The sequence below is a fragment of the Bos indicus x Bos taurus genome, chromosome 10 (assembly GCF_003369695.1).
Source record: "Bos indicus x Bos taurus breed Angus x Brahman F1 hybrid chromosome 10, Bos_hybrid_MaternalHap_v2.0, whole genome shotgun sequence".
In the NCBI taxonomy this organism is placed as follows: Eukaryota; Metazoa; Chordata; class Mammalia; order Artiodactyla; family Bovidae; genus Bos; species Bos indicus x Bos taurus.
In genome coordinates this window covers 52,321,986-52,346,951 of record NC_040085.1, presented here as the reverse complement: position 1 = coordinate 52,346,951, position 24,966 = coordinate 52,321,986, and the positions used below count along the sequence as shown (strand labels likewise).

The 24,966-nt window shown below is 38.1% G+C and overlaps 1 protein-coding gene across 2 annotated transcripts in view; it reads left to right on the top strand.

Annotated features, from left to right (window-relative positions):
* The window catches only part of TMOD3 (tropomodulin 3), an 87,241-nt gene that overhangs the window by 54,731 nt on the left and 7,544 nt on the right, over positions 1 to 24,966 (top strand). For both annotated transcript variants that reach the window (XM_027554004.1, XM_027554003.1), the window contains 6 exons: positions 12,664 to 12,786; positions 13,992 to 14,081; positions 16,085 to 16,215; positions 17,907 to 18,014; positions 22,052 to 22,195; positions 23,797 to 23,941. In XM_027554004.1, coding sequence (XP_027409805.1) covers positions 12,664 to 12,786; positions 13,992 to 14,081; positions 16,085 to 16,215; positions 17,907 to 18,014; positions 22,052 to 22,195; positions 23,797 to 23,941 — 741 coding nt within the window. The remainder of the gene's footprint in view (positions 1 to 12,663; positions 12,787 to 13,991; positions 14,082 to 16,084; positions 16,216 to 17,906; positions 18,015 to 22,051; positions 22,196 to 23,796; positions 23,942 to 24,966) is intronic.

Here is a 24,966-nt window from a genome sequence, read left to right as displayed (position 1 = left end):
TTCCTCCATTCGAGCCACTGACGCCCACAGTTTGGGTTCCTCCTCTCCTTGAAGAGCACGCCTGCACTCTAAGTTGACCCTTAGGGTGGACATCTCTTCTTTCTGGTGGTTTCCCTTTCTCTCCAGATAAAGGAATGCTGTTGGGTTTTCTTCTCAAGAATCTCCTATGCCCTGCTCTGTTTAACTTACTAAAGGTGAATTTAACCGATTGCCTTAAACTAAGGGTTTCTCATAAACTTTCCAGATTCTTTATTCACAGTTACCTTAGCCCTCCATAAAACTTACTATAGTCACTCTTTTCTGAAAGATGCTTTTCTCATCTTGCTGAGTACATGATTTCCTTGTGGAGAAAAGGCAGATCTGATTCCTTAGTTAAACCAGAAAGATCATAATTTTAAACTGCCTAAGTCAACCAGCAGGATTATGTAACTGGCAGTGGGCAGTTGTTTTCCACTAACTTCAGAATAAAGACTGAGTATTTTTATGCTGAAATTTCGTGAGTTGTAAATGTCATTTATACACCTCTAGAAAGTGGTCTTCTCAGCCCAGTAGACTGGGCTACTGAAATTAGTCACACAGATGCAGGCATCCCCTTTGCAGACTGGTCACTGGATCTTTTGAATGATTTCACTCACTACTCCTTTGGAGTGAGGAGTTAGCCTGATGGACTGTTCATCGTTCATGTTTTATGGAAAACTTTCCCTGAATAAACATACCTGCTGTGGATATGCCTTTCCCTCCAACGTGTCTGTATATAGTCTACATACTGCAGAATTGCACTGCCTCTTGCACTGGAGGCTGTAATATTAGGTTTTTCATTTTAATTGATTTAAGCTTGTTATATCCTCTTGATGAATTGCCCATTTTGTCATTATTAAGTGACCTTCTTTATCCCTGGTAATGTTCTTGCTCTGAAATCTACTTTATCTGATATTAATATAACCAATATTGCTTTCTTTTGATTAGTGTTAGCATAGTATATCCTTTTCTATTTATCCTGTCAGTTTTTGTTCCTTTTCTTCTTTTTTTTTTTTGTTTCATATCTTCCATGTCTCTACATAACCTTTTGAACATATGAACCTATGCAGTATAGTAACTATTTTAATATCCTTACCTGCTAATTTTATCATTTGTCATTGCCAAGTCAGTTTTAATACATTGATTTTTTTCCTCTTCCTTATGGATTGAATTCCTCTACTTCGCATGCTGGTAATTTTTATTGAATGCCAGACATTATGAATTTTAACTTTTTGACTGCAGGATATTTGACCTACAAATAGTTCTTGAGTTTCATTCTGAGACATGATTAAGTTAGTTGGAAACAGTTTGATCCTTTGGGGTCTTGCTTTTTAAGATTTGTTAGGTGAGACTAGAGCTGTGTTCAGTTTAGGGCTCATCGTTTCTCCACTACAGAGGCAAGGGAGACCCTTCTGAGTTCCCTACCCACTGAGCCAAAGAATAATGCTTTTGAACTGTGGTATTGGAGAAGACTCTTGAGAGTCCCTTGGACAGCACGGGGATCCAACCAGTCTGTCCTAAAGGAAATCAGTCCTGAATATTCATTGGAAGGACTCATGCTGAAGCTGAAACTCCAGTACTTTGGCCACCTGATGTGAAGAACTGACTCATTTGAAAAGACCCTGATGCTGGGAAAGAGTGAGGGCAGGAGGAGAAGGGGACAACAGAGGATGAGATGGTTGGATGCCATCACTGACTCAATGGACATGAGTTTGAGTAAACTCCGGGAGTTGGTGATAGACAGGGAGGCCTGGCATGCTGCAGTCCATAGGGTCACAAAGCGTCAGACACGACTGAGCAACTGAACTGAACCCAGTGCCCTGTGAATTATGAGGTTTTTCCAGGCTGGTCAGTGGGAGAACATTCTGTGCCCAGCCCTGCATGAGCCTCTGCACTGTTATTTCTAATCTTTTCAGTGGTTTTTTTCCTTGACCCAAGGTAGTTTCATCACTCATATCTGCTGATCCGTACTCTGCTGAATGTTAAAAGGCAGCCCTCTGTAGATCTCCAGAGTGTGCTCTCTGTGTAACTCTTCCCTCTCTGATGCTTTGTCCTATAAACACTGACTGCCCTTATCTTTCTGGACCTCAGCTGCGTCTCCTTGGTTCAGAGAGTTCCCCGGGCTCTACCTGGGTTATTCCCTGTGCTGCAGCCTGGGTTCTCTTCTCCAGGCAGTAACCTGGGCAGTCACGGCACTTACTGTGTTTCTCACCTCTTAGGAATCACTGTTCTTTTTTGCCCGATGATCAGTGTCTTCAAAACTTCTTCCTTATGTTTTGCCCTTTTTGGCATGCAATCATGGGTAAATCCTGACCCTATTCCTCCATGTTGGCCAGAAACGGAAGACTCCAGAATCACATACTATAGATACATGATTTCCTCAACTAGAGTATAAGCTCCTCAAAGTAAAGAATCTCTTATTTTCCTTATGCTGTCTTTCTGGCTCATTATCTAGACTATTCAAGCTCACTAAGCATTTGTTGAATAAAGAGGCATTTATTGGGACTTCCCTGGTGATCCAGTGTTTGGAAATCTGCCTGCCAATGCAGGGGACATGAGTTTGATCCCTGGTCCAGGAAGATCCCTCATGCTGCGGAGCAGCTAAGTCTGTGCACCACAACTACTGATCCCACACACCCTAGAGCCTGTACGCTGCAACAGGAGAAGCTACCACAATGAGAAGTCTGTGCACTGGGCCCAGTACAGCCAGAAACTAAATAAATAAAATGTTTTTAAATGACAAAAAAACGAGGCATTTATTGATGATCATATTGTAATATTGAGCAGGTGTCATGGGTGCTACTGGGTCAAAACAAAAATTCCTCTCCAGAATCTGCCTCCCTGGTCCTTTGGTTTGTTTGATTTCTGGTTTGTACACTTCCTATCAAAAAGCTGTCCCAAAATCCCCTATGGACATTATAGTGGCTGAGTTCCCTTAAATCTTTACACGTAGTAAAATTAGCTAGGGCCTTTCTCTATAGAAATGAAATAAGTAAGAGACGCCTCTGTTTCTATTTATTGTACTTTCTATATACTGAGCAAGGATGGGACCATGACAAAGACAATACTTAACATTCTGATAGTTGTAACTTGGTATCAGAGCAGAAGGGATGAGGACTTTTGAAGAAAGGTCCTGGCAATAAAATGAATATGGTTCATAATATTTTACTGATTTTTGGAACAATAACAAGGGTCTTGGCAAAATATTCCTTTTTTTTTTCTTTTCTCCTCTTGGCACAAACACAGTCTGGATAAATGCCTACATTTCAGCTACTATTGTATAAATTTTATCTTGGTTTCTTCTATTTCCTTAGCTGTCATTTTGTAGTTGCAGAAACATTACTGAGCTATTTTAACATTCTTAGCAACCAAGAGTCATAGCCCTGCTTTTGTTTTATTGCATTTGGGAGTGGTGAAAGATTTTTTATGATCTTATCATTCCTTATTTTCATATTTTGCTACAATGTAAAGAACTCTAATTTCAGTTTTTAACATTGCTTTGTTAAAATCCAGTTTTAGACATTGCTTTGTTAAATAAGGAAATTAAAGTTGTCAGATAGAATGCTGTGTAACTGAAGAACAGAAGTGAATAGCCATTTTTTTAGACATTGTATTATTTCAAATAAATACAAATATTAAAAGAAGTCAGGGCTTTCTGACCGTACTTCAAGGAGAGAAAAGGTAAAATTAGTACAGATTACTCATCCTAATCTTATAAGTATAATCTCTGTAATTATACAGATTACCACTTTATCAACATGAGTAGGTAAAAATGAGAACCATATAGGGAACATTTTCAAAAATATCCATGCCTAGCCAATCTTCATTTTCTGAATTAAAGAATCATGGATATAGACACTTGGGACTTAATGGTTTTCAGTACTCCAGGATTGTTTTTGGAAAATTCTATCTCTCTCACATACACATGCAAGAAATTCCAGAGAAAATAAGAATAAAGAATTAACATGGGTCTATTGTGTTTACTGTATACCAGTTGCTTTATATGTGTTAAATCATTTTATCAGAATGAGATTGAGAATCCATGATTTGAAAAAACACATCAGAAGGAAGATGATCATAATAAAATAGTATACTAATGAAGTTTGTTAACAGATGGTTTTGGATAAAAGTAGTATCAAATTTATGCATTTCCCTACCTGCTGCAAACACACACACACACCCCTTTACACCCCTACATAATTGTACATCAAATAAAAGCTGAGCATTTCATTCATCCTGTAAGATGTTGAGGGCACGTATCACATTAATTGTTATAATGGAGATTAATTTATCAGCGTCTCTTAGTAATTAAGATTTGTAACTTAAATCTCATTTATGAGACTAAATTAACACCCATGTTTACAAAGGTATTTTCTGTTAATATGGAATTGATCAAGCAGTTTGTTAACTCTGTATTTCTCAGAAAACAGCTGATTTTGACACACACACTGTCTGGTTGAATATGTCTCATAAAATTACCTTTTTTTTTTTTTTAATCTTTATAATTTAGGGGGCCAAATATAAATTTACTCAAAACGACCAAAAAAAAAAAAAGCCCTTATTTAATACATCAGCCCCTTCAGTTCAGTTCAGTTCAGTCGCTCAGTTGTATCCAACTCTTTGCAACCCCATGAACCACAGCACGCCAGGCCTCCCTGTCCATCACCAACTCCTGGAGTCCAACCAAACCCATGTCCATTGAGTTGGTGATGCCATTCAACCATCTCATCCTCTTGTCCCCTTCTCCTCCTGCCCTCAATCTTTCCCAGCATCAGGGTCTTTTCAAGTGAGTCAGTTCTTCGCATCAGGTGGCCAAACTATTGGAGTTCACCCAGGACTGATCTCCTTTAGGATGGACTGGTTGGATCTCCTTGCAGTCCCTTAGTGTTTTTTTAAAAAAACATCTTTATTAAGATGCAACTCATATCATAAAATTTACCCATGTAAACTGTACAACTCAATGGTTTTTAGTACATTCACAGAGTTGTGTCATGATCAGCACAGTCTTAAGTTTAGAACGTTTTTATTATCCCTGAAAGAAACCTTAAACCATGAGCAGCCAGTCTCTACTCCTCACTGAAACGCTCCAGCCCTAGGAGACCAGTCATCAACTTTTTCTCTAAATTTGCCTGTTCTGGACATTTCAAATAAATGGAATCATACAATATGTGTTTCCAACTGATTTCCTTCACTTAGCCTGATGTTTGGGTTGGGAGTTCCATCTGTGTTTTAGTATACATCAGTGCTTCATTCCTTTTTATATGGATCAATAATATATCGTTGTATGGAAACACACACTTTGTGTATCCGTGCATCAGTTGATGAACATTTGGATTGTTTCAACTTTTTAGCTATTACGAATGATGCTGCTATGAACATTTGTGATTCCCAGGTGGCGTGGTGGTAAAGAATCCGCCTGCCAGTTCTGCAAGCTCCATCCCTGGGTTGGGGAGATTCCCTGGAGGAGGAAATGGCAATCCACTCCAGTATTCTTGCTGAGAAAACCGTGCGGTCGCAGAGTCAGACATGACTGAGCACACAACCTGCTTTCCGTTTTCCTGTGTACAAGTTGCTGTTTATACCTACTAGTGAAATTGCTGGGTCATATGGTGACTGTTTTTTTAACAATTTGAAGAACTGCAAAATTGTTTTCTAAAGTGGCTGTGCCATTTTACATTCCCACCACCAGTATTAGGGTTCTAATTTCTCTGCATCCTGGTCAACTCTTGTCTATTTGATTATAGCCATCTTTGTAGCTGTGAAGTGATAACACTCATTGTGGTTTTGATTTGCATTATCCTAATGACTAATGGTATTGAGCATTTTTTCATGTGCTCTTAGACATCTGATATCTTCTTTAGATAAGTGTTTCTTCAAATCCTTTGCCTATTTTTAAATTGATGTCTTTTTATTGCTGATTTTTGTCAGTCAATATTTGATTTATTATTGATGAATATTCTTTGTATATTCTAGATTTTGTATCACATATGTAATTAGAAATCGGTTTCTCTCATTCCAGAGCTTGTCTTTTCACATTCTTGGTGGTGTCAATTGTCCCACAAAAGTTTTAGATTTTATATAGTCCAGTGTATTTTTTCTTTTGTTACTTGTACTTTTGTGTTATATCTAAAAAATCATCGCCTAATTCAGGATCTTGGAGATTTACGCTTATGTTTTTGTTTTTGTTTTTTTAGTGTTATAGTTTTAGCTCTGATATTTAGATCTGTAGTTCATTTTGAATTATTATTTTTGTATGGTATATTATATAAGGGTCCAACTTTGTTCTTTTGCTATTGTCCCAGCACCATTTGTTGAAAAGACAACTCTTGCTCAATTGAATTGTCTTGATATCCTTGTACTGATAGAAATTCAATTGGCCATAAATATACTAATTTATTTTTGGGTTCTGAACCCTGTTTCACTGATGTAAATGTCTTTCCTTGTACATCAAAATACTATCTTAATTACAATAACTCTGTATTAAGTTTTTCAGTTGGGAAGTGTGAAACCTTCAGCTTTGTTCTCCTTTTTCAAGATTATTTGGCTATTCTGGGTTCCTTGGATTTCTACATGAATTTTAGTGTCACCTTGTCACTTTCTGCAAATAGCTGAGATTTGTTCAAGGGATTGTTTAAGTCTGTAAATCAATTTGGGGAAGACCCCTTAGGTTTTGTATTCATAATACTAAACTTAAGTTCTGCCTCTTTTATCCTTTTTTAGAAATATTTTCTTTTAGTTTTCTATAAGATTTTATACATACTCATTAAAGTATAATTCTTACAGTGTATTCATGTTAAACTAATCATGAAGAAATATGAAGTGATTATTTTTTGTATTGTTAAAAGCACAAAACTGTATAAACTAAATACTGCTACAGCAAAAATCTCTACATACAGAGGAATTATGTAGAGGAGTATCAGAGGAGGCATCAAATTACTTCACAGCTGTATAAATTAAGCAAAATGCTGTCACAGAATTTCCCTAAGTTCTTGGAAATTTTGTTTTGCTTTGTTGTTTTTTCTGATGAGATTCATTTTGTATTTGTAAGTATTAGCAAAGGTTTTTTGGGGAAAATTAGATATGAATAATGCCTTTATGGTCTGTAGGTAAGTATTACAAAAATAAACATTTTAGAGTTTTGTAACACTTTAGATTCCATTGGTCCCTAGAATAAGATGTGGGCAGCTATTTGATAGTTTATGTAGTTTTGTTTACCAAGTGAATACTATAATCCAGTGGTTCTTGACATTGGCTGCTATGCATTAGAATTCCTAGAGAGCTTTTGAAAATCCAGATGTCCCATACAGCACATCAGACCAATTAAATCAGAATCTCAATGGGTGGGGTAGGGTGTTGGGATTTGGACATCAGAATTTATCAAAATTGTCCAGGTGAATCCACTGTGCAGCCAGCATTAGCCATGGTGATAGACATTTGAAAGTCCCCATAAGATTTTGCTCAGGAAAATATAATTATCCTGACATGGCAATTAAAGGCATACCATCTGAATTGTATGCCACTTTGTTACATCAGCCACTGTGAAAAGTGTTATGGAATTTTCAGGATGTTATGATTTGGATTTGCCTTTGCCTGTGAACTAATGATAAAAGATTATCTAATAATCACCAGACTTCCAAAATTTGATTCTAAGAAGATTAATTATGTTCTACCATATAGATGGGGGCTTCCCTCCTAGCTCAGTCAGTAAAGAATGCAGGAGACATGGGTTCGATTCCTGGATCGGGAAGATCCCCTGGAGAAGGGAATGACAACCCACTCCAGTATTCTTGCCTGGAGAATCCCATGGACAGAGGAACCTTGTGGGCTACAGTCCATGGGGTCGCAAGAGTCGGACACGACTGAGTGACTTTCACTTCACTACTGCCATATAGATAGGGATTTGAGTTGAAATGTCCACTGCTAAAGGGTTAAGTTTGATAAACCACCAGTTTATTGGAAAAATTACTGGGTTGAGAGTTTGGGAACCCGTGTTCTTGTGCTCACTCTGCCGTGTAACTTTGAACCAGGGTATTTAGGTTATAGTTTATGCTGCTAAGTCACTTCAGTCGTGTCCGACTCTGTGCGACCCCATAGACATCAGCCCACCAGGCTCTCCCGTCCCTGGGATTCTCCAGGCAAGAACACTGGAGTAGGTTGCCATTGCCTTTTCCAGAAATATACACTGCTACTGCTACTGCTGCTGCTGCTAAGTCGCTTCAGTCGTGTCTGACTCTGTGCGACCCCATAGACGGCAGCCCACCAGGCTCTCCCGTCCCTGGGATCCTCCAGGCAAGAACACTGGAGTGGGTTGCCATTTCCTTCTCCAGTGCATGAAAGTGAAAAGTGAAGGTGAAGTCGCTCAGTCGTGTCTGACTCTCAGTGACCCCATGGACTGCAGCCTATCAGGCTCCTCCATCCATGGGATTTTCAGGCAAGAGTATTGGAGTGGGGTGTCATTGACTTCAATGAGATAAATGAGCTGGAGGCAATCACCAGATTATTTATTCAGTAAATTGAATTGCCTGTTGTGAGCAAGGCAAGAATGTGGGGATGGAACAGAACACTGAAAAGCTCACAGAGGACAGCCAAACATGCCAAATGTGTACGTGTAGCTATAGTGAAATGTTCAGGGAATTAAGGGAGCACAGTGCTTCATCTGGTTCAGTACTGGGACAAATGTGATAGTTTTCTGTTGAACAACCATTCACAAATCCTTTCTTCCTTGCTGGCAGAATCCATCTCTGAAATAGACTGAAAAGGCCAGATGTTGCTTTTCTAGCTACTCTTGCAGGGGAGCATGGCCCCAGTGCTGGTCAGTGAGACCAGAGGAGGAATCTGTCAGACAGTTTTCCTTAGCAAAAGTTAGCAGTTGAGAAAGTTCCCTTCCTTCCTGTCATGACCTTGCTGCATGAGGTTGTGATATGTAGTGTTACAAAGATCATCTTGAGACTAATGGCCTAAGAACAAATGCCTCCATGCTGGTTATAGTCAAAGAGAAAATATAGTCTGAATTTTTTATGTCAACATTGAGCTACTGAACTAAACCTTCAGCCACCTCCCTGTGGAGTTATTAAATGAGATAAAAATACTTACTGTTCCAACCCTTGGTTCTTTGAGAGTGATCTGTAGATCATTGGTCATCTGGGAGGCTGGTTAGAAATATAGATTCTTAGGGCTTGCATCAGACCTACTGCATGAGTCTGCATTTTAATAAGATCACCAGATGGATGACATGCACGTTAAAGCTTGAGAAGCACCAGTTTAAACCACTTTGAATTGGGTATTCTGTTACATGCAGTTGAAAGCTTCCTTATTAATATAAGTGCATTATAGTTCGCTAAAAAGACTTCTAATTCAGATGTAGGAAGTTGCAAGAAAGTTCTTATTCTCACCAAAACAAACAATATAAACTACATAATCACAGTTAAAAAAAAAAAAAATACCAGAGAGCTTGAAGACACAAATCTTAGTGACTCCAGAAAGTGGTAAGTCTTCCATAAGAGAAGTGACCCTCTCTCTGCCTTCTTTCCTGACTGAAATGTAGAGAAAAAGCAGAAGCCACCGTACAGAGGAATAAGAAGTCAGCCTAACTTTTAAACTTCTAATGGCTATGTATGGGCTAACGTGATAGAGTATAAACCAGTGAAGTTATAGTCTAGCTAAATAGTTTATAGTTATAAAGTTCTGTCCACTAGAACTTTCTGCCATGATGGAAGTGTTCAGGATCTGTGCTAACCAGTGTGGTAGCTACTAGCCAAACATAGCTAGTGTGACTGAGAAGCTGAATTTTTAATTTTAATTAACTTAAACCTAGTCACATATGGCCAGTGGCTACCATATTGGACAGTGCATTGCATAAGACGGAGTGAGACCACACTGCCCTTTAGGTCTTCATTTAGTGTTAGGGATCCTACTCTAAGAACCAAGGCAGGGAAGCAAAGCTGAGAGAAAATTCCTGAGGCATGGTTTTAGCTCAGGAGAACTGAGAGAAATCCTTTTCCGTTCACCTCCACATTCACAAAGTGTAGAGCAGACAACACGAGAGCAGGGCTGAAAGAAGTAGGCATCTCAGAGCTCTCAAAATCTCACCAGAGCTCTAATCCCAGGCCTTGCTGAAGATTAAGTCCTCATCTTTCCTCAAGTGAGGAAATGAATCAAACTACAGTTGCAACAAAAAGCCCAAGTTCAGCTCTACTGTAAAGCATGTAACTTCAGTCTTGACCTGAGGGCCATGCCCCTTTCTGGGAGCAAATATAATTTCCTTTAGTCTCTGCTATACTTTTCTACAAAAATGCCCAATACAAAATCAAAGATCTTAAGACACATGTGGCCCATAATCAAGAAGACAATCAATAGAAGACCCAGAGGTGATCCAGATATTGGTGTTATGAGTCAGAAACTTTATGACAGAAATACCAGATCTGCTGGACAAGGTGCACCACATGGATCAACAGATGAGGAATTTCGGCAGAAACATGAAGACTGGTTTTGTTTGTTTGTTTGTTTGTTTAATAAACGGAAATACTAAAAAATAAGAAATATAATATCAGAAATTAAGATATTTTAGATGGGCTTTTGGGGCTCCAAAATCACTGCAGATGGTGATTGCAGCCATGAAATTAAAAGACGCTTACTCCTTGGAAGGAAAGTTATGACCAACCTAGATAGCATATTCAAAAGCAGAGACATTACTTTACCAACAAAGGTCCGTCTAGTCAAGGCTATGGTTTTTCCAGTGGTCATGTATGGATGTGAGAGTTGGACTGTGAAGAAAGCTGAATGCCGAAGAATTGATGCTTTTGAACTGTGGTGTTGGAGAAGACTCTTGAGAGTCCCTTGGACTGCAAGGAGATCCAACCAGTCCATTCTGAAGGAGATCAGCCCTGGGATTTCTTTGGAAGGAATGATGCTAAAGCTGAAACTCCAGTACTTTGGCCACCTCATGCGAAGAGTTGCCTCATTGGAAAAGACTCTGATGCTGGGAGGGATTGGGGGCAGGAGGAGAAGGTGGCGACAGAGCATGAGATGTATGGATGGCATCACTGACTCTATGGACATGAGTTTGAGTGAACTCCAGGAGTTGGTGATGGACAGGGAGGCCTGGCGTGCTGCGATTCATGGGGTCGCAAAGAGTCAAACATGACTGAGTGACTGAACTGAACTGAACTGAACTGAAAATACCTGACAAGCTTTGGCCAGATTCCTGGGAGCAGTGTGCATTGTGGGAGGTTTCCTTATGAGTTACACTGATTGCTGTTTACCTTGAACAAGAATTATACATTACTCACTGCCCTGATTATTAAGCCCACAAACATTTCTTTTGATAGAACACTGCATAGATTTACCAGGCCACATGGCCTCATACTTTCCTGGTAATTTTCTGATAGAAAAGAAAATAATTGAACTTCTGTGAAGACACACCTGTGAAGGCCTTCCTAGATCACTTAGTTACAATTTTTACCTCTCTCGGGAAGTAAATGAGAGGCAGTCTTGGTAACTTGGTCCCACTATGTGTAAATATATCTTGTTTGGTCAGCTTGTGCTGCAGTTATATCATTATCATTTTCCATTCACTTCACATTTTAAATTTTTCTTTGAACATATGGTAATAAAATATCAAATTTTCACATACCAAGAACTATGGGTTTCTAGAAGAACTGTTTTCTTAAGTAACCTTGTTACTGTCCAGACTTAGAAGAACAGTGCCAGAAGGTTTCAGATGACCACTCAGTACATACAGAAATCTCTTTTCAATTAGAACTTAAAGTTTTGGAAGTGTTTTTGAATGTATTTATTTTCTTTTTGGCTGCAATGCATCTTCTTTGCTGTGCAAGGGCTTTCTCTAGTTGGGGCAAGTGGGGCGACTCTTCTTGTGGTGCACAGGCTTCTCATTGCCGTGGCTTCTCTTGTTGCAGAGCCCAGGCTCTAGGGCTCAAGGGCTTCAGTAGTTGTGGTGTACAGGCTTAGATGCTGTCTGCCACGTGGCATCTTCTCCAACACTGAACACGTGTTCCCTGCATTGGCAGGCAGATTCTTAACCTCTGCCCCACCAGGGAAGTCCAAATTTTTAGAAGTTGAATTGCCTCTGCCATCCCCCAGGGACTCTAGCAGTTCTTGGCTTAAGAATAAGAAAGTGAATTGTTTTATTTCCTTACTCTGTTTATAGATTTTTTTTTTATGATTTAGTTTTTTTTTTAATATTTGTAGAATAACTCATTATTACTCCAAAAAGAACCTATTTTACTTTCACAAATGGGAAAATTTCTCAGTTCATTTTTTTTTTTTTTTTTTTTGGTTCTGATTGTTATGGCCAGAATATTGCATTGGAAACTTATAAATACACACTGAAGATGAAACAGAGTTATTGTAGATGTTAATTTTTTTTTTTTGCTTTCCTTATTTATTTTTTAAGCATTCTTAATAATGAATTTGTATTTATTTTGGGGGGTGTCACCGATTAAAAATGCTGTGATAGCTTCAGGTGAACAGCAAAGGGACTCAGCCATACATACATATGTTTTAGATGTTAATCTTGATTTTTATTTCAGCTTCAGTTGTACATACTTCTAATAATTTCTGTTAGAACAAAATGGTAATGAGTTACTAGCAGTAATAGTGAAATTAACAAACTGCTTTGTTTTACAGGGAAAATATTTATCCCCAAACAGAAACCTGTACAGACTTTTACAGAAGAAAAAGTGTCTCTTGATCCAGAACTAGAAGAAGCTTTGACAAGTGCTTCTGATACAGAATTGTGTGACCTCGCAGGTATCTCCTAAAATAAATTAATTTGTGAGTGAGAATAGAGGGGGAAAATGCCAACACATACCTGTATTCACTACACAAATGCTGGCTTTGCCTAGCGAAGTGCTCCTGAATATGTAACCGTATATTTGGCTTTGTTTTTAACACTGTAAATCTGACATAAAGGATTTTGTTTCTTTAAATTCTCTTAATGATCAAATTTTAATGTTAATGGAATTTATTGATTATTGGATGTCTTTTTTCCCCCTTCTTGCCATCTTTGAAAGTCTTTATTAAAGACTTTCATCAGCCGGTGCTCAGCTAAAAGCTATCTCCAAGGTCAACTGGTATCCCGTTTTATCAGAAGACCCAGAAATGGGTAACTGGAAATTAGATAAAGTAGTCCTGAGCTATCATCCCACTTTCCTAACTTTCCTGAAGTTAGATGGAACTCCAAACCTCCCTGTGATTTTTTCACTACCCATTTCTTATCTGGACCAGTGTCTGCCCCCAGCTACCTCCACCCACACCCATTTTCCTAGATAGAAAAATACGATGCCTGGGAAGATCTTAGTACCAAATAACCCTAAGAATTAACAAGAGAAGCACAGTCAGGGTGTGGTACCACACCTGGAGCAGGTATCTTATTCCCTGGGGGGCTGAGGACTATGAACTTGTAAACAGTACACTCATCAGAATGGAACGGGCCAGTACAGTAGTAGCTTTTGCCTCATTTGTGCAAAAGGGCAGCAAAAACAAAACCACATTTATTTCTAGTCCTAAGGGATGTGATTTTAATCTTAAATGTGAGAATTCAACTGTACTTTTTAGTACTCTGCTCTCAGCTGAAGTACAAATGTAAATTAATATTAAGAGTCAAGGTTAAGTTGAAAATCTGTTTTTTATCATTCTGTTTGGAGAAACATTGTAAGAAGGGTGGATGGATAGCAGTAGATCATTTCCATTTTCTCTCTTGGCCACCAGATGGAGCTAAGCACAGGTTTACATTTAGGGTCAAGCTGGCTCCAGCTGTGTCTAAATTCAGACGTGGGGAGAAAGTACAAGGGTATTGATAAGAAAGAGATTGTAGGGGATTTTTTTAATCATGTTGTCTCCTTTTTTGGGCTAAAAAATGTGTGTTTAATTGAATATGAAAATGTCCAGAGAATATTAAAATCGCTGATAGAAATTTGGGGGTATAAAATAACGTTCTTTTTCTATATTTGTAGCTATTCTTGGGATGCACAATTTGATAACAAATACACAGTTCTGCAACATAGTGGGAAGCAGTAATGGTGTCGACCAAGAACATTTTTCAAGTAAGAACTTATAATGCTTTGTGAATTCTAATCTTTTGTTAATTATGTTTTGTTTCCTCCATGTAATGACTTCAGTATTTGCATGCCAAATGTTACGTATGTGTGCTGGAATCCTGAGATTCCAGTTACATGGTATTGACAATAGAAAACCATTGAAAATAGAATGTTAAATATTGTATGCTTAATGTGTCAGCAGACATAATAGGAACCACTCTCACCTTACTAAATAATGCTAATGGTAAATACTATAAAAACCAGTCAAACTTGGCTTTAATTGACATTTTGTTTTTGGTGTTCCTAATTTTCAGGAAGTCTACAACAGTGCTGACAAAGAAACTATATTATAAAATCAGATTCAGGAGAAAGCAAAGAATTCTTCAGACCCTAAACCTTTTTGTCTGATGCAATGTTAGACTAAAGCAAAGCTTTTTTAAAAATGCATGTGTAAGACATTTTAAAACTACCAAAATAATGCATATTGTGTAGTAAATTCAAACATGACTTACATGCACAAGAAGTAAGTGTCTCTATTCACAGCCATCCTGCCTTCTACTTCCTGCACCACCACCCCACCCTCAGCCATGACTATTAACGATTTGGAATGTATCCTTCCCGACTTCGTGTTATGCTTATATAAACTTATATATGTACACATGTTATAAATATCTTTTCTTTTTTTTTTTTTTTACAAAAATGGGATCATACAAGAGGTATTTTTTGTTACTCAAGTTTTCAGTAATAATACTGCTGGCTAATTTTTTTTTTTGAATGCTTACCATGGGCCATGTTCTTCTGTGCATAGCTCTTGAATGTAAATTGTTCTCAATTCTTACAATAGTTCTATGAAATAAGTATTATCATCTCTAATTTGCCTGTGAAGGAGCTGAAGTTTTAGAATGATGAAGCTAGCTTTAATATCCCATGAACTCGGTGGTGAGGATTTTGATCTATGCTATGTAATGTATTGCTTAGCAACATACCACATTTCCTAGTGAGTGCATATAGATTTACCTCATTCAAACATCTTTATAACATTCCATTTTATGAATGTTCTATAATTGGCCATTCTCCTGTTTTTTTTTTTTTCTCTTTATTGTGGAAATGTTCAAGCATACATAATAGAAGAGGGAATAACATATCCATTATCCAGCTTCAACTGTTTTTCACATCTTGCCAGCTCTGTTTCGTCCACTGACTGCCTCCCTCCCATCTGTTCTGCTTTGTTCCCCCAAATATTTTATTTATTTTTTTGTTTGTTTTATTTTTTTTTCTTTTTTTCCCAGAAATATTTTAAAGCAAATCCTGTTTGTTTATATTACTTCACCCATTTCCATATGTGTCTCTCACAAAGGCTCTTCTTGTAACATAACCACAATGCCGTTATCAAACTTAAAGATTATGAGTAATTCTTTCATGTTGTCCAATAACCAGTCCACATTCAGATTTTCCATATTCTCTCAAAAATGCCATTGCACAGCTGGTTTGTTCAAGTCAGGATCCAGAAGGGTCACACATTGCATTTGCTTGTCATTTTTTTTTTTTTTTCAGTTCTTCTTAATCTCTTAACAGTTGTTAAGATTTTATTATATTAGAACTTTGAGGTATGAGATTTTATCGTATTAGAACTTTATCTTGAACATTGCTAAAAGTAAATGGGATCACCATTTGTGTCAGCTTGTATCAGCAAATATATTTTTGTGATAAAAATATCTTATAATACACCAGGAGGCAAGAGGCAGTGAAAATACTCATTTTTGAAGGCTGATACATTGCAAGCAAATTAAATGTTGAATTATGTTTGGTACTTATATTCAGTAAAGCTTTATTTCAGTGCTTTGTGTGTCAGCACATAAATGATCTTTTAGAAATTTGGGGAAAGAAACTTATAAATTAGTTCTACTGCATGTGTGTGTGTGTGTGCTATGTGTTTCCAAGTTAATATATGCTCTCACTATAACAGTGTCAATCAGTGACATACTTGCTCTTTCCATTTGTTACTGCAGATGTGGTAAAAGGGGAAAAGATTCTTCCAGTATTCGATGAGCCCCCAAATCCAACCAATGTTGAAGAAAGTTTAAAGAGGATTAAAGAAAATGATGCTTATCTTGTTGAAGTTAATTTGAATAATATAAAGGTAGGTGTGATAAGCAGGCAGAAAGCTATTTTCCTCCTCGGCTGAGAGCTGGGCAGTTTTGATATAGACTGATCCCTTCTACTTAATGGTAAAGTTTTTACTTCTAGTAGTATGCTAACAGCGATTTCTTCTATTTTAGAAGTTAAGATATAAGAGTATTTTCTGATTTACTTTTTAAAGGCTATCATATATTAATAGAAATATAAACTCTGCAGATGGCAGTATATGTCTTGGGCTTCCGAAGTACTGCCCTTTTATAGGAGCATTTTAGTCTTTCAGTTTTTGTCTTTTTCATCAGGTCCCTTGAAATATAATGTAGATGTTGTGAAATTCTCCCTGTCTAGTGTGCACTTCTGTGAGTTAAAGCAAATGCATACAATCGCACCACCACCACCACTGTCAGATGTAGAACATGTCACACCCTCCGTCCTCATTCCTGCCACCAGCTCCAGCCCCTGACAACCATGGATCTGTTTTCTTTCCATTATCGTTTTGCTTTCTCCAGAATTTCATATAAATGGAGTCATATAGTGTGTGGCCATTGAATCTGGTTTCTTCACTTAGCATAACGCTTGTGAGAGTCATCTGTGCTGTTGCATGTCTCAGTGGTTTGCGGTTTTGTGTTGCTGAGCAGTATTTCTTTGGATGTGCCGTGGTTTGTGTGTCCATTCACCAGCTGATAGACTTGAGACTTAAGAGTTGCTTCCAGTTTGGGATAATTATAAATAAAGCCACTATACACATTCACATACAAGTTTTTGTGTGAATATGTGTTTTCATTTCTCTTGATTACACACCCAGAAGTGGGTTTTATGGGATCTTACTGGGACTTTTAAAATGCAACTCTTCCATGAAGTAAAAAAAGAAGAAATGAGTTAGGAGAGCATAAGGATAATTAATTACCGAAGAGTAAACTCAGATGATCTCTTAGGTATTATTAGCCATTGTATGATAGCCTTGTTACAGATTCCTCATTTTAAATGTTAATTTATCTGAATTGAAGGCAGCAAGAACATCTGGAAATTACAGGAACCTAGGGAATTAGACCTCTGTGCTTTCTGTGGGTGTTCCTTCCTGTGAGTGGAGGCAGGAAAGCCTTGGGAAAAGCTAATGTGCCTAGTTGATCACTAATCTTTTTTTTTTTTTTTTTAATTTAGTTCTCATGTATCTTGGTCTCTAAATCAATAGTAATGATCTGAAAATAACCAGGCTACAGGAAGCTGAAGTCTTGATACTAAGAGGAAAAACAGATGTCTCCTAAAACTGTCTCTTTCCTCATTTCAAGTTAATCTTTCTTAACACCTTACAGCTTGTGACTGAGAACAGTATGTCATCTGCCTCAGAAAGCACTATAAGTAGATTCCCACATCTTTCTCTTTGTAGAAAAATGGAACCATTTTAAATACTCATAATACAAATAATTAAAAAGAGAATAGTGAGAATTTTCTTTAACCTTGTGCTAGAAAAGCAGTGATGTATGCTTTGCTCTATGCCAACAGATATACAGTACTAGAACAGTCAAAGAGATGAGGTGACTGAGTTGTTAGTTTTCATTTGTAGGACAGTGGTTATATGTTACATAATTTCTGAGTACATTTTAAGCAAAAGAGAAAGTAGAGATGTCTTTGATTATTGGACTGAATTTACTGAAAACTAAAATGTAATAATGTTTCATATTTTTGTCTTTCAAGAATATCCCAATTCCAACCCTAAAAGATTTTGCAAAGGCTTTGGAAACCAACACACATGTGAAATATTTCAGTCTTGCAGCCACCCGAAGCAATGACCCTGTTGCTACTGTAAGTAAGCTGTGACTAATAATATTGAAATTATGACTGTGTAATACCAGGATATGTTACAAAGGTGATTAAACTGGTTTTATGAAAAGATGTACTTTTTTTTAATTCAACTATACTTCAATAAAAATAAATTTAAAAATAAATAATTTTAGTGTAGTTTAAAAAATTTTGTGTTCTAAGAGCTACTGTTAGTAACCATGATGTTCAGTAGTCAATAAAAGCAAGTATCAGTTTAAAAAAATTTTTTTACTCTTTTTTCAATTTCTGATTACTATTAGGCAATATATTATTTACTATCCTTTTATATTTATTTTTTCCATGTATTTCCCTTCTTTGAAAATTTTAAAACATGAATGGAGTTTTAAAATGCAGTGGAGTTTAGAGTGCAGTGTAAGCTGTTCTGCAACTAAATTTTTTACTTTAATATATCTTAGAGGTCTTTTCCTATCAGCATATAAAGTTCTACATCATTCTTTTAAAACCTGTACAGGGTTCCATTTATGGATCTACAGTGTTGGGTTTTTATCGATGCTTTTTAATGTGTCTGTTGAAGTGATCATGTGGTTTTTGTCCTTTATTCAATTAATACATATTACATTGCTTAACTTTTGTATGTTAAATCAGTTTTGCATTTCTGTGGGAAGTCCCACTTGACTATGATATAAACCCTTTTCTTCTTGACTTTGAGGGTATCAGTCCATTTCATTCTCCTCCTACCTGCTTGGGCATTCTTCCTCTGGTCCCTAAACTGGTTCCTTCTCATCTCCCCAGCATCTGAACCTCTAAACGGCTCAGAGCTTGGCCCTCGTCCCTGTTCTTTTCTTCGTCTACACTCACTTTCCGGGTGATCTCATTCTGTTTCATTGCCATATATTATCCATGTATGCCAGTGACTCCCAACATTATTATCTCCAGTTCATACCTCTCCCCTGAACTCCAAACCCATGTTCAGCTTCTCCTTAACAGCTTTACTTGGATGTCTAACAGAAGTCTCAGACCGAAATCCCAAACCAGACTCCTGACTTTCATCCCATACCTGCCTCTCTCACATTCTTCCCCATCTCACTAAATGGAAACGTCATTCTTTCATTTGCTCAAGTCAAGATAATAATAATGGAGTGACTTCCCTTTGTCACAACCTTAAATGTATATCCCACTCTGTCTTCAGGTATTTCCTTTATATCCAGCCACTTCTCACCATCTTCACCACCACCACCTGGTCCAAGCCACTGTCATCCCTAATCTGGATTATTGCAGTGGCCTCCTAACTTAACTGCATGCTTCCACCTTACCTGCCCCAGAGCCAGCTCTTTATACAGCATCACAAGTGACTCTTAAAACTTAAATGATTTCATTCCTATACTCAGAAGCCTCCAGCAGATCCCTGTCTCACTAAGTAAAAATCAGATTCTTTCAGTGGCCTAGTAAGGCCTTAGCTGAGGAGACTCACCTCCTTTGTTGCTATTTTTTTCATTTTATTCCAGCTGTACAGCCTCCTTGCTCCTATCTCCCTAAAGATGCTCCACATAGTTTAACTTCATCGCCTTAATTATTTGAGTCCTTGCTCAGATGTCACCCTCCAGGGGAGGCTTTTCCTGAGCCCTGTATATAAGATAGCAAGCCAGCTTTTTCCCCAACACTCCCCATCTACCCTGCTTTGCCTTTTATTCCTCCTCTATAGTTCTTTTTACCATTTGACATTACGTTTTGCTTTCTTATTTATTATCTGGGCCCCCCACTAAAATGTAAGCTCCATGAGGTAGAGACTTGTGTGTTTTACGTCAGAATCTATAGAGCAGTGCCTATCAAAAATAGGCCATTTAGTTCAGTTCAGTCGCTCAGTCGTGTCCGACTCTTTGCGACCCCATGAATCGCAGCACGTCAGGCCTCCCTGTCCATCACCAACTCCCAGAGTTCACTCAGACTCATGTCCATCGAGTCAGTGATGCCATCCAACCATCTCATCCTCTGTCATCTCCTTCTCCTCCTGCCCCCAGTCCCTCCCAGCATCAGAGTCTTCTCCAATGAGTCAACTCTTCGCATGAGGTGGCCAAAGTACTGGAGTTTCAGCTTTAGCATCATTCCTTCCAAAGAAATCCCAGGGCTGATCTCCTTCAGAATGGACTGGTTGGATCTCCTTGCAGTCCAAGGGACTCTCAAGAGTCTTCAACACCACAGTTCAAAAACATCAATTCTTCGGCACTCAGCCTTCTTCACAGTCCAACTCTCACATCCATACATGACCACTGGAAAAACCATAGCCTTTACTAGACAGACCTTTGTGGGCAAAGTAATGTCTCTGCTTTTGAATATGCTATTTAGGTTGGACACAACTTTCCTTCCAAGGAGTAAGCGTCTTTTAATTTCATGGCTGCAGTCACCATCTGCAGTGATTTTGGAGCCCCCCAAAATAAAGTCTGACACTGTTTCCCCATCTATTTCCCATGAAGTGATGGGACCAGATGCCATGATCTTCGTTTTCTGAATGTTGAGCTTTAAGCCAGCTGTTTCACTCTCCACTTTCACTTTCATCAAGAGGCTTTTGAGTTCCTCTTCACTTTCTGCCATAAGGGTGGTGTCATCTGTATATCTGAGGTTATTGATATTTCTCCCGGCAATCTTGATTCCAGCTTGTGTTTCTTCCAGTCCAGCATTTCTCATGATGTACTCTGCATATAAGTTAAATAAACAGGGTGACAATATACAGGCTTGACGTACTCCTTTTCCTATTTGGAACCAGTCTGTTGTTCCATGTCCAGTTCTAACTGTTGCTTCCTGACCTGCATACAGATTTCTCAAGAGGCAGGTCAGGTGGTCTGGTATTCCCATCTCTTGAAGAATTTTCCACAGTTGATTGTGATCCACACAGTCAAAGGCTTTGGCATAGTCAACAAAGCAGAAATAGATGTTTTTCTGGAATTCTCTTGCTTTTTCGATGATCCAGCAGATATTGGCAATTTGGTCTCTGGTTCCTCTGCCTTTTCTAAAACCAGCTTTAACATCAGGAAGTTCACGGTTCACATATTGCTGAAGCCTGGCTTGGAGAATTTTGAGCATTACTTTACTAGCGTGTGAGATGAGTGCAATTGTGCGGTAGTTTGAGCATTCTTTGGCATTGCCTTTCTAAGGCCGTTAGTAACATTTTAATAAATGTGGGTACGGATGGATGGATAAGGAATTTACCTGAGGTCACCTAGCCAGTTGTTGCTAATAGGTAGTTCAGGAGGGTAGATACCTGCCTCAAGTTCTTTATAGTGTGGCTGCCCTTGTTGCCTTTAATGACTTTTAAGTTTGATCTTACCCCATGTTCTCTGGAGTTTGGCCTTTCTTTTGACCCCTCTGCAGGGCTGTATTAATAAACTCACATTCATATTCTTCCGTTACCCCCCTCCCCAGCCCTTCTCTTTCCCCTCTGCTCACTTACAGGCTTTGTTAATTATTCAGTATAGTGTTTATTAAGCACTGGGTCAAATGCCTAGCACTGCCACATCCTGTGAGAAATTGTAATGCAAGCAGATGCAAGACACTGTTCTCTGAGGTGGTGAATGTTTAGTTAGGCCCTTCTTTTCCATAGTTCTTATGCTCTAGCAATTCCAGTTATTTGTGGCCTTTCTGTTCTTGCTTTGGCAGTTAGTTCATAATTTCCCCTCATTTGGGCTTCACTGTAACCTAGCTACAGCAGGACCCAAGTAAGAAAACTTGTCCCAAAGAGACACTGATGAAGTTATTCCTACACAGAGACTGAGAGAAAGTCTGAGAAACATGGGAGAAAGAAGCAATAAGCAGAAGCATGAATGAATAGCAGTAGAGAGTGTTAGCAACAGAGAATTACACATGACAACAAATTTAAAGTTTGCGACCAAGTGCATGTGAAAAGTAGATACATGTGAGATCTGTGAGGTGGCCTGTCAAGCTTAAACAATCTAATAAGAAACATTAAGGTAGCTGTATTGATGTGTGTATTTCTTCAGGCGTGTTCAGTGTTTATTTACCAGGTGCTGTCAAACTAATCTCCAATTATTTTCTGTAATTTCCAGGCTTTTGCAGATATGCTAAGAGTGAACAAAAATTTGAAGAGCTTAAATATGGAATCCAACTTTATTACAGGAGTTGGGATTCTAGCACTGATTGATGCTTTGAAAGAGAACGAAACCCTGATGGAGCTGAAAATTGACAACCAGGTTGGTGGTCTACAGCAGCAGCTTTGAAGAAGCTGCAGCCCACACTCCCTGCAGGGCTTGGGGACTCAGGAGGCAGGCAAAAGGAAGGCTTTCCAGGGAGCCCTTGGGAAGGCAAAGGCCTGAAAAGGGATGAGAACTTTTGGGGCATTCAGAATCTTAATGTATAGAAAGGTATACAAGCAGCTCTCCCTGGTTGGTCTGTAGAGGATTGAGATGGCTAGTGGTTTTGAACTAGAAGGATTCTTAAAGGTGACAGTCCAGCCTCAAAGTTTTCAGTTCTTAGGTAGCAATAGCCACATAATAACCTTTCTGTGGCTATAACATGTCAGTCTCAGACACGAGGTAAACAGAATAGTTCATGAAAAACGGAAAACTCCAGTATCCAGGGTACCCTGAGGGCACAGCTTCTGTCCAGCCACATTGGGTGCTGACCGCCTAAGATATTGCTGGATCACCCAGAGCCAGATGCACTTTTCTTTAGAGAAGTAGAGAAACACATGTTAGAAATATTTCCATCTAGAATGTAGTTAACTAAAAATAAAACAACATATACATTTGAGTGAAATACTTCAGTTTATTTTATTTGAAAAGTGAATCCAGTTATTTTTTTTTAATATGTGGTAAATGACTCCCTCAATTCCCAACATAAATAAATTTTATAGATTATGAAGATAGAATTATATCTTAAAATTTAACCAAAAAAAATTTAACCAGAATGCTATTTAATCAATGTTTCCAATCTTTTGTTGAGATTTAATTCACATACCATATAATTTACTTGTTTAAAGTATACATACAGTTTTTAGTACATTCATAGAGCTGTATAACCATTACCACTGCCTAACTCCAGAACACCTCCATCACCCCAAAGAGAGATTCAAACCCACTAGCAGTCAATTCATGTTCAGCTCTCCCACCAGCCTCTGGTAGCCACTGATGTACTTTCTGTCTCCATGCATTTGCCTGTTTTGGACAGTTCATATAAGTGGAGTTATGTAATACGCGGTCTATTGTGTCTGCTTTCTTTCACTTAGCAAAATGTTTTGGAGGTTTATTCATGTGGTAGTATGTTACCAGTATCTATTCTTTTTTTATGGTTGAAGAATCTATTATATTTGGATACTTTCCACTTTTTGGATTGTAGAAATATGTTGCTATGAACATTCAGGTGCAAATTCTTATGAATATGTTTTCATTTCTCATGGGTATATACCTAGGAGTGTAATTGCTAGGTTACATGGTAACCCTGCACTTCACTTTTTGAGGAATAGCCGAATTTTTTTTCATAATAGCTGCACAATTTTACATTCCTGCCAGCCTGTCTGAAGCTCCTAATTTTTCCATGTATGTTGCCAATACTTATTATTGTCCATCTGTTTGATTATAATCATCCTAGTGAGTATGAAGTGGTATCTCATTATAATAATCCACATTTTTTTGATGTCTATATGATTATACACTGAACTTATTTTTTTTTCTCTTATATGTTGTAAGAATTGGGAAAGTATTTTGAAAGAATCAGCATATACATGAATGTCTTAGACTTGACTTATATTTTGAACTAGCTTATTAATACTATTCTTTATTTCTAATTATTCCAGAGGCAGCAGCTGGGGACAGCTGTAGAATTGGAAATGGCCAACATGCTTGAGGAAAATACCAATATCCTTAAATTTGGATATCAGTTTACTCAGCAAGGACCCCGAACCAGGGCAGCTAATGCAATAACAAAAAACAATGACTTAGGTAAGACATACTTGGTATGAAATCAAAATTCTGAACTGTAATATTAAGCTAATGTATTGGAGGAACTTTGTTTTTAGTAAGTTTTTACACAGGGTTTGCAGTTCTTTTAATACTGACTGAATTAGAGTTCGGTTTAAATGAAGTTGTAGTGATTATTAGGTTAGTGGATGAGAACCTACTTCGTAGCTTTTAGTGAAATATGAAATAGTTTTCTACAACAGATATTTTGTTCTCAGTTATAAGTTACTTCTTGGAGGTATTAAAACAAAGAATTCAACATTATAGGAAAATTTTGCCCTTTTGATCAAACCAGAAAGTTTCACCCTTTTAGAAATTCAGTTTCACGTGGTGATATATAAAATAGTTGTAGTTTTTGAATTTATTTTATTTTTTAACTTTACAATATTGTATTGGTTTTGCCATATATCAACATGAATCCGCCACAGGTATACACGTGTTCCCCATCCTGAACCCTCGTCCTTCCTCTATCCCCGTACCATCCCTCTGGGTCGTCCCAGTGCACGAGCCCCAAGCATCCAGTATTGTGCATCAGACATGTAGTTTTTGAATTTTAAGTTTGGTGTTTCTTATTGAAGGGGCTTACGTGGTAGCTCAGACTATAAAGAATCTGCCTGCAACGTGGGAGACCCAGGTTCGATCCCTGGGTTGGAAAGATCCCCTGGAGAAGGGAATGGCTACCCACTCCAATATTCTTGCCTGGAGAATTCCATGGACAGAGGAGCCTGGCAAGCTACAGCCCATGGAGTCGCAAAGAATCAGACATGACTAAGCAACTAACACTTCTCATTGAAATATTTTTTAAAATGCATGCAGAGAATTAAAATACTTCTTTTTAAAAAATTAATTAATTTATTTTAATTGGAGGCTAATTACTTTACAGTATTGTAGTGGTTTTTGCCATACATTCACATGAATCAGCCGTGAGTGTACAGGTGTCCCCCATCCTGAACCCCTCTTCCACTTCCCTCCCCATCCATTCCTCAGGGTTGTCCCAGTGCACCAGC